Source organism: Oncorhynchus mykiss, chromosome 31 (assembly GCF_013265735.2).
Source record: "Oncorhynchus mykiss isolate Arlee chromosome 31, USDA_OmykA_1.1, whole genome shotgun sequence".
Classification (NCBI taxonomy): Eukaryota; Metazoa; Chordata; class Actinopteri; order Salmoniformes; family Salmonidae; genus Oncorhynchus; species Oncorhynchus mykiss.
Window position 1 is genome coordinate 18,081,515 of NC_050571.1, and position 10,774 is coordinate 18,092,288.

A 10,774-nucleotide genomic window follows, 5' to 3' on the forward strand; every position below is an offset into this window, starting at 1 on the left:
TCCACAAAATATTCACACCATAAACTGAAAAACAAGCCCACACAAAAGCCGACGGGCCTACCGGGTTTAAATAGCCCACAACCAAAACCTAAACACGAAACAGGTGCAACTAATCAGACAAAACTAAATGAAACAGAAAAGGGAATCGGTGGCAGCTAGTAGGCCGGTGACGACGACCGCCGAGCGCCGCCCGAACAGGAAGAGGCACCATCTTCGGCGGGATTCGTGACACATTTTAAAATTGTTTAAACTGCCTTAATTTTGCTGGACCCCAGGAAGAGTAGCTGCTGCTTTTGATCCATAACAAATACAAATCACAGCCTGACCTGACCTGATCTGAAACTTATCACAGCCATACAAAAGTATTCACCCCCCTTGGCTTTTTTACTATTTTGATGCATTACAACCTGTAATTTATATAGATTTTTATTTGGAGATCATGTAATGGACATACACGAAATAGTCCAAATTGGTGAAGTGAAATAAAAAAATAACTTGTTTCATAAAATTAAAAAAAATGGAAAAGTAGTGCGTGCATATGTATTCACCCCCTTTGCTAAGAAGCCCCTAAATAAGATCTGGTGCAACTAATTACCTTCGGAAGTCATATAATTAGTTAAATAAAGCCCACCTGTGTGAAATTTCTGTATAAAGTTTAAGTCAGAAGTTTACATACACCTTAGCCAAATACATTTAAACTCAGTTTTTCACAATTCCTGACATGGAATCCTAGGAAAAATTCCCTGTCTTAGGTCAGTTAGGATCACCACTTTATTTTAAGAATGTGAAATGTCAGAATAATAGTAGAGAGAATGATTTATTTCAGCTTTTATTTCTTTCATCACATTCCCAGTGGGTCAGAAGTTTACATACACTCAATTAGTATTTGGTAGCATTGCCTTTAAATTGTTTAACTTTTCAGGTAGTCTTCCACAAGCTTCCCACAATAAGTTGGGTGAAGTTGGCCCATTCCTCCTGACAGAGCTGGTGTAACTGAGTCAGGTTTGTAGGCCTCCTTGCTCGCACACGCTTTTTCAGTTCTGCCCACAAATGTTCTATAGGATTGAGGTGAGGGCTTTGTGATGGCCACTCCAATACCTTGACTTTGTTGTCCTTAAACCATTTTGCTACAACTTTGGAAGTATGCTCGGGGTCATTGTACATTTGGAAGACCCATTTGCGACCAAGCTTTAACTTCCTGACTGATGTCTTATAGAGACTGTTGTTTCAATATATCCACATAATTTTCCTACCTCATGACGACATATTTTGTTTGAAGTGCACCTGTTCCTTCTGCAGCGAAGCACCCCCACAACATGATGCTGCCACCCCAGTGCTTCACGGTTGGGAAGGTTTTCTTCGGCTTGCAAACCTCTCCCTTTTTCCTCCAAACATAACAATGGTCATTATGGCCAAACAGTTTTATTTTTGTTTAATCAGACCAGAGGACATTTCTCCAAAAAGCACAATATTTGTGCCCATGTGCAGTTGCAAACCGTAGACCATAGATGAACGTGGTACCTTCAGGTGTGTGGAAATTGCTCCCAAGGATGAACCAGACTTGTGGAGGTCTACAATTTGTTTTCTGAGGTTTTGGCTGATTTCTTTAGATTTTTCCATGATGTCAAGCAAAGAGGCACTGAGTTTGAAGGTAGGCCTTGAAATGCATCCACAGGTACACCTCCAATTGACTCAAATGATGTCAATTATCCTACCAGAAGCTTCTAAAGCCATGACATCATTTTCTGGAATTTTCCAAGCTGTTTAAAACTTCTTAGGGCTGCAATCCAGTTAACGGGATTGACATGACAACAGCCAGTGAAAGTGCAGAGCGCCAAATTCAAACAACAGAAATCTCATAATTAAAACTCCTCAAACATACAGGTATTTTATTCCATTTTAATGGTCATTTTGTTGTTAATCCCACCAACGTGTCCGATTTCAAATATTCTTTACAGCGAAAGCACCACAAACGATTATGTTAGGTCACCACCTAGTCACAGAAAAATTCAGCCATTTTTCCAGCCAAAGAGAGGAGTCACAAAAAGCACAAATAGAGATAAAATTAATCACTAACCTTTGATGATCTTCATCAGATGACAATCATAGGACTTCATGTTTTGTTTGATAAAGTGCATATTTATATCAAAAAAATCTCATTTTACATTGGCGTGTTACGTTCAGTAGTTCTAAAACATGCGGTGATTGTGCAGAGAGCCACATCTATTTACAGAAATACTCATTATAAATGTTGATGAAAATACAATTGTTAGACATGGGAATATAGATACATTTCTCCTTAATGCAACCGCTGTGTCAGATTATTTTTCAATTTAACGGAAAAAGCAAACCAGTTAATAATCTGAGTACAGCTTTCAAACAACAAAGCAGCCAAAAAGATATCCGCCATATTGAGTAGTCAACAGAAGTCAGAAATAGCATTATAAATATTCACTTACCTTTGGTTATCTTCATCAGAATGCACTCCCAGGAATCCCAGTTCCACATTAAATGTTTGATTTAGTTCGATAATGTCCATCATTTATGTCCAAAGAGCTACTTTTGTTAGCACGTTTGGTAAACAAATCCAAAGTCATGAAGCGCGTTCCCTAGTTGCATACGAAATGTCAAAAAGTTCCGTTCCTGTCCGTAGAAACATGTCAAATGATGTATGGAATCAATCTTTAGGATGTTTTTAACATAAAACGTCAATAATGTTCCAACCGGAGAATTCCATTGTCTTCAGAAGTGCGATGGAACAGAGCTCCCTCTCATGTGAACGTGCATGGTCAGAGCATGGTCAGCTCATGGCAGACCTTACTCATTCCCTTCTCATTCGGTCCCACTTCACAGTAGAATCCTCAAACAAGTTTCTAAAGACGGTTGACATCTAGTGGAAGCCTTGGGAAGTGCAACATAACATAACTGTGTATTCAATAGGGGCTGGGTTGAAAATCTACCAACCTCAGATTTCCCACTTCCTGTTCGGATTTCTACTCAGGTTGTTGCCTGCCATATGAGTTCCGTTATACTCACAGACATCATTCAAACAGTTTTAGAAACTTCAGAGTGTTGTCTATCCAATACTAATAATACTATGCATATATTAGTAACTGGGACTGAGGAGCAGGCCGTTTACTCTGGGCACCTTTCATCCAAGCTACTCAATACTGCAGCCATGAGAAGTTAAAGGCACAGTCAACTTAGTGTATGTAAACTTCTGACCCACTGGAACAGTGAATTACAAGTGAAATAATCTGCCTGTAAACAGTTGTTGGAAAAATTACTTGGGTCATGCACAAAGTAGAAGTCCTAACCGACATGCCAAAACTATAGTTTCTTATCAAGAAATTTGTGGAGTGGTTGAAAAACTAGTTTTAATGACTCCAACCTAAGTGTATGTAAACTTCCGACTTCAACTGTACTGCTGGGAGCCTGGCCTGAACCTTATCACAGCCATATATACTGCTACGAGCCTGACCTGAACAAGGTCTCCAATGAAATAACATGACTTGGAATTACTAAGTACTTCTGATGTACAAGAGTTATCAACAGCATGGAGATTGTAACCTCAAGGGTCAAATTAACAATTTAGCCATTTTAGCAGACACTGTTATCAAGAGCGACTTACAGTAGTGAGTGCATATATTTTCATACTTTTCTGTCATGGTCCCCCCTGGGAATCGAACACACAACCCTGGTGTTGCAAGCACCATGCACTACCAACTGAGCCACACCTGACATTTCCTCGTTAAATAGAGTTCAACAAAAATAAAATAGGAATATTCCAGCAGCACATCACAGAATTTTGTATAAATATACACTACCGTTCAAAAGTTTGGGGTCACTTAGAAATGTCCTTGTTTTTGAAAGAAAAGACCATTTTTTGTCCATTAAAATAACATCAAATTGATCAGAAATACAGTGTAGATGTTGTAAATGACTATTGAAGCTGGAAACGGCTGATTTTTAATGGAATATCTACATAGGCGTACAGAGGCCAATTATCAGCAACCATCACTCCTGTGTTCCAATGGCACGTTGTTTTAGCTAATCCAAGTTTATAATTTTAGAAGGCTAATTGATCATTAGAAAACCCTTTTGCAATTATATTAGCACAGCTGAAAACGGTTGTTCTGAATAAAGAAGCAATAAAACTGGCCTTCTTTAGACTAGCTAAGTATCTGGAGCATCAGCATTTGTGGGTTCGATTACAGGCTCAAAAGGGCCAGAAATAAAGCACTTTCTTCTGAAACTCGTCAGTATATTCTTGTTCTGGGAAATGAAGGCTATTCCATGCAAGACATTGCCAAGAAACTGAAGATCTCGTACAACGCTGTGTAGTACTCCCTTCACAGAACAGCGCAAACTGTCCCTAACCAGAATAGAAAGAAGAGTGGGAGGCCCCGGTGCACAACTGAGCAAGAGGACAAGTACATTAGAGTGTCTAGTTTGACAAACAGACGCCTCACAAGTCCTCAACTGACAGCTTCATTAAATAGTACCAGTCTCAATGTCAACAGCGAAGAGGCGACTCCGGGATGATGGCCTTATAGGCAGAGTTGCAAGGAAAAAGCCATATCTCAGACTGGCCAATAAGAAGAAAAGATTAAGATGGGCAAAAGAACACAGGCAATGGCCAGAGGAACTCTGCCTAGAAGGCCAGCATCCCGGAGTCGCCTCTTCACTGTTGACGTTGAGACTATGTATTTATATACAGTATATATATATATATGAGAGAGAGAATATAAAAATATACATGGCCTGTTGTTTTGAGAGATCTGTCAAGACTCACATGGTTTTCTTTGCAGTAGTATGACAACGTGGGAAATCGACCTCGGCTTCGGAATTTGGAACTCCCAACAATGACTGGGTGGGTGGCTGATTTTGGCACATACAGCTCAGCAGGATAAGTGTCACTCACCTGTTGGAAAATGACAAAAAAAAAAATCACCATTCATGCAGTGATACAGTTTGTACATAGTCAAAATACTATCTAGGTAAGAGATGGGCAACTTTGATGGGGATGGGGGCCACAAAACATCTGAACTCTGATGGGCCGCAGTGGCTCGTGGGTGCAAATAGAGCCGTCCCTAACCTTTTGGATGTCCTAAGCAAAATTTTGTTGGACAGCAATTGGATGACATAGCACACAAAAAACAGGGACCCGTTTTGGCTCGTGAGCACCACTTTGAAAACTACTGGCTGAAATTATACAATAGTTTGAGAGTGCATCTTTAATATGATATCTGAGTGAGAGTGACCTACAAAATCAATGTGGACTACCCAGTCCGTAATTCTACTATGATATATATATACTACGTTTCGATAGCTGGCTAAACTAACTTATCAATCTAACAAATGCTAACTGACCTGAGCTAATTGAGTGACTGTCAGTGACTGACATAAGAAGACAAAAATTGTTGATGCACAACCAAATTTTGAAAATTCACCTTGTGTATTCTACTATTCTAACTCGCAACAGGAAGTTGAGACACCAACGAGTTCCTAAAAAAAATGGCCAATTGGTCTCCTTGTAGGGTAATATGTGCATCTTGGGTACAGACCTTGTAGTCGCGGTTAACTGGGGATAGAATCCAGAGGTGGTTGGGAACGCCCATTCTACTGTACTCATCCTTGAGGCTGAGAAAGTCCCAGGCCTGTCCTCTCACCTCCTTGTCACTGTTAGAATGAAAGGAAAAGCAGTACAGCTCCTCATATCGCTCTGCAAGACAAAACACAACAGTAATAACAACACTGACATAGCAAGGTTCTTTCAGGTAGAGAGGGGGGTATGATCAGCAGTTCATGTAGCACTGACGTCATGTAATACAACACCACAATATTTATTTATGGAACAAAACAATATGTGGTTATGGAATAAAACAAGATATCGTTATGGAACAAAACAAGTTATTGTTATGGAACACAACAAGATATCATTATGGAACAAAACAAGTTATTGTTATTGAACAAAACAAGATATCGCTATTGAACAAAACAAGATATCATTATGGAACAAAACAAGTTATTGTTATTGAACAAAACTAAATATCGCTATTGAACAAAACAAGATATCGATATGGAACAAAACAAGATAGCGTTATGGTAATGTCCATGTCAGCGTGCACCTGGTCGGGAGAGGCGCAGCAGGGAGACGTGCACATCATGGCAGTCCCTTTCCTGGGGGATGATAAATCGGAGGGCCTGGTAGTTCTTACAGTGGACGAGCAGAGGACTTCCTGTGGTGGTTGTAGCTTGTTTCTCCACACTGCACACTAAACTGTGCAGAACCTAGAGGGGTGAAGACAGCAGAGAACACAAGGCTCAGTAACCCCTTTCATATTTTCAAGGCACAATATTGCCCAATACTGGACTTATAGTCCAAGGACCTTAGATGTTCTGTTTAAAGGGCAAAGTGGCTCTGGAAGCCAAAACAGCCAAATACTCCTTCTAATCGTGAATCGATTCTCAATTGTAGTATGGTTCTAGAAACATAAAGCCCTCTACTTTCATATCACATCAAGATAATTGCACAAATGCAAAATATACACTCGAACCGATTTTAACTCAGTTACAGCCAACAGTATTTTTCAGTGACAACATATTTATGGTGTACGTCTTCCGTTTACACACAGGTGTTCGAAGACACAGATAGCTACTTAGCACAGATAGTCCACTCTGTCTTCTGTCTGTTTTCTGTAAACAAGCTCTGTAAGGGACAGATCACAATTTACTGGAGGGGAGGGGTGGTCCAAAATAGGGAAGGGTTGTCAAGCTTTTTTTTTGCTTTGGGGAGGGTTGTGTGTTTTTTTATTGGTCAATGGGAGGGTAGTATGTTTTTATTGGTCACAGGGGAGGGTAGTATGGTTTTTATTGGTCACAGGGGAGGGTTGTGTGGTTTTTATTGGTCACAGGGGAGGGTAGTATGGTTTTATTGGTCACAGGGGAGGGTAGTGTGGTTTTTATTGGTCACAGGGGAGGGTAGTGTGTTTTTTTATTGGGCACAGGGGAGGGTAGTGTGTTTTTATTGGGCACAGGTGAGGGTAGTGTGGTTTTTATTGGTCACAGGGGAGGGTAGTGTGGTTTTTATCGGTCACAGGGGAGGGTAGTGTGGTTTTTATTGGTCACAGGGGAGGGTAGTGTGGTTTTTATTGGTCACAGGGGAGGGTAGTGTGGTTTTTATTGGTCAGCAGTTTATAAGGCTACAGAAGCAACAAGTTATGATGAACTTCACAGGGTGGTGAAAGTGCACAGTCATGCGGTTGATGCTCCTTTCAATAAATGTTGATGTTCTTATTCTGGTGACATGATGATTGATGCTTGGCTGCCATTTGACAAATAATATCACACTTGAGTCCATAATAACCTCATCATGTAGTAGGCTATACCTGCACTGTATCCGCAACCTGTTGGCTAGACTTCAGTAAGAACATTGGGGAGTCAGGCCCAGCTAGTCAGAATGAGTTTTTACAGACATAAATACTCATCAGTTTCATCAGCTGTCCGGGTAGCTGGTCTCAGGCGATCCCGCAGGTGAAGAAGCTGGGTCTGCGGTTGTGAGGCCGCATAGTGTTATATTTTTTATTTGAGATTCTTCAAAGTAGCCACCCTTTGCCTTGATGACAGCTTTGCACACTCTTGGTATTCTCTCAACCAGCTTCACGAGGAATGCTTTTCCAACAGTTTTGAAGGAGTTCCCACATATGCTGAGCACTTGTTGGCTGCTTTTCCTTCACTCTGCGGTCCAACTCATCCCAAACCCTCTCAATTGGGTTGAGGTCGGGTGATAGTGGAGGCCAGGTCATCTGATGCAGCACTCCATCACTCTCCTTCCTGTTCAAATAGTCCTTACACAGCCTGGAGGGGTGTTTTGAGTTATTGTCCTGTTGAAAAATAAATGATAGTCCCACTAAGCGTAAACCAAATGGGATGGCGTATGCTGTGGTAGCCATGCTGGCTAAGTGTGCTTTAAATTCTAAATAAATCACTGACAGTGTCATCAGCAAAGCACCCCCACACCATCACACCTCTTCCTCCATGCTTCACGGTGGGAACCACAGATGCCGAGATTGTCTGTGCACCTACTCTGCGTCTCACAAAGACACGGTGGTTGGAACCAAAAATCTCAAATTTGGACTCATCAGACCAAAGGAGAGATTTCTGCGGATCTAATGTCAATTGCTATGTTTCTTGGCACAAGCAAGTCTCTTATTATTATTGGTGTCCTTGTGTAGTGGTATCTTTGCAGCAATTTGACCATAAAGCCTTATTTACGCAGTCTCCTCTGAATAGTTGATGTTGAGATGCGCCTGTTACTTGAACTCTGTGAAGCATTTATTTGGGTTGCAATCTGAGGTGCAGTGAACTCTAATGAACTTATCCTCTGCAGCAGAGGTAATTCTGGGTCTTTCATTCCTGTGGCAGTTCTAATGAGAGCCAGTTTCATCATAGCGCTTGATGGTTTTTGCTACTGCACTTGAAGAAACTTTAAAAGTTCTTGATATTTTCCGAATTGACTGACCTTCATGACTTAATGTCATGATGGACTGTCGTTTCTCTTTGCTTATTTGAGCTGTTCTTGCCATAATATGGACTTGGTCTCTAACCAAATAGAGCTATATTCTGTATACCACCCCTACCTTGTCACAACACAACTGATTGGCTCAAATGCATTAATAGGAAAGAAATTCCACAGATGAACGTTTAACAAGGCACACCTGTAAATCGAAATGCATTCCAGGTGACTAACTCATGAAGCTGGTTGAGAGAATGCCAAGAGTGTGCAAAGCTGTCATCAAGGCAAAGGGTGGCTACTTTGAAGAATCTCAAATATAAAATATATTTTCATTTGTTTAACACTTTTTTGGTTATTACATGATTCCACATGTGTTATTTCATAGTTTTGATGTCTTCACTATTATTCTACATGGTAGTAAATAGTAACAATAAAGAGAAACCCTGGAATGAGTAGGTGTGTCCAAACTTTTGACTGGTACTGTATGTATTTTTTAAACTGACAAATAAAATAAATCAATCAATCCAAACTGTGCAGAGGCAATTTGGTGAATGGAAAGAGACATCTGTTATAAAACACCAAAAAGTTGAATGACAGTCAGAGATTGTCAAACCAAGCCTTCCATACTGGATAGACCTACAGGGTAGGGAGGGATGTGTTTTTTGTTTGTCTAGATTAACAACCTATTTATTGTGGTGTTGAAAACGCAAAACATGTCAATACGTTTTTTTTTATTGGTTGTGTGGTGCATTGGCACAGAAATCTGTTGGTGGAAAATGTGTTGCATATATTTATTATAAATTATAAATATGGCTTCCACATTTCATTACGTATTGTTGCAGAAGGTTATATCAAATATCGTATCAGACTGGAGCTGCCTACCCATGTTTCTGTACGGATCTCAGTCTCATTCTCCACAAAGATGGTGTGAGTGGCTGTCAGGTACAAAGTGCCCACCGAGGCTCTTCTGGAGGAGATTTTGTCAATCAGTCTGACATTCTCAACCTGGGACAGGACCGATGGAGTAAAAGAAACACACTATGGAGAAATGGAACATGCATAACATAGGCCTATCTCTTTAATATGTAATATATAATAGGACTACAATAATTATTGTTTTGAACACTGTAAAGAAATAAAGTATATGTGGTTTGCCGACATAGGCGACGACATTTGAGTTTCTCATGATCAATAAAATATCAGATTACATGCAATATTAAATTGTTATTACACACTGATAAAATGTTGGCCAGTCAGCAGCATAGGTAAGTAACACTGTGGGGTGAACGGCAACTACAGCATACGTGGCCACATTTGACAGTCCCCTTTCCCTTATTATAACAAATCATGTATTTTACAGTGGTTCCAGTCTTACTGATATTTAATGTAAAACAATATGTATTTATAACAGTTGCTATGGGCTAGGAGGCAAATACAAAGTGTAAATCTGAAACATCGAGGCCGGGTGAAATAAATTGACAATTGCATTAGTCATTAGTGCGGAATACGGTTTACCTTAGGCAGTCGGATGTGCTCCATCACTGTGGAACATAACAGCCAAGATGACTGCAACTGAACAGGCAACAATATTACACTACACTAAATTGGCGGATTAGTATTATTTCCTGTCGCATTTTACGCATTAAATACTCAGCGATACTCAGCCATGGTCTTCTTCCTCCAGCGGTGCAGCCTATGAATATTGCTCTGCGTGGTCCTAAAGCCCATCATTTCATATATCGCAACAAAAAGTTTCAACGAATAAAAACTTGGACTTGGAATAAATTGTAGGCTATTGTAATGTTAATGTAAACCTGTTGTTAGGTATGCCCATGTTTAATGGGTGAATCTATAATTGCTACATTCATTTTTGGACATAAATTAATGATTTGTACCCATTGATTCTTGAAGAATATAACTTATAAATAAATGCCTCATCAGCTTACTAAAACTGTCATAACCCACAATAAAAGTTTATGCTACTCCAATGTTTGTAAACAAAGTACATGTAAACAAACACTATATACCATCAAAACATGGTTAAAACTATAATTGTGCTATCATGGATGGTCAGTCCTTGCATCCATAGGTGTCTATACATTTGAGAGTGGTTTCATTTCTCCAGCCCCATCCCTCAGCTTTTTACCACAACAGGAGTGATTTGTTCCAACTACTGATTGCCGCTTTAAATTGACGTTTCCATCAGAAGGCCCATCTATTTTTTGTTCACCTGACTGTTCACTGACTTTTACATAC

The 10,774-nt window shown here is 40.0% G+C and overlaps 1 protein-coding gene across 2 annotated transcripts in view; it reads right to left on the minus strand.

Annotated features, from left to right (window-relative positions):
* The window catches only part of mtmr7a (myotubularin related protein 7a), a 43,563-nt gene extending 33,337 nt beyond the window's left edge, over nucleotides 1–10,226 (minus strand). The window contains exons 1-5 of one of the 2 annotated variants that reach the window (XM_021583487.2): nucleotides 10,034–10,225; nucleotides 9,401–9,523; nucleotides 6,132–6,294; nucleotides 5,568–5,725; nucleotides 4,796–4,924 (exon numbers count right to left, since the gene is read on the minus strand). In XM_021583487.2, the coding sequence (XP_021439162.2) occupies nucleotides 4,796–4,924; nucleotides 5,568–5,725; nucleotides 6,132–6,294; nucleotides 9,401–9,523; nucleotides 10,034–10,057 (597 nt within the window). In that variant the 5' untranslated portion in view covers nucleotides 10,058–10,225. Of the gene's footprint in view, nucleotides 1–4,795; nucleotides 4,925–5,567; nucleotides 5,726–6,131; nucleotides 6,295–9,400; nucleotides 9,524–10,033 lie in introns of both variants that reach the window. The other variant, XM_021583489.2, reaches the window with a different exon arrangement.
* Between the last annotated feature and the right edge of the window lie 548 nt (nucleotides 10,227–10,774).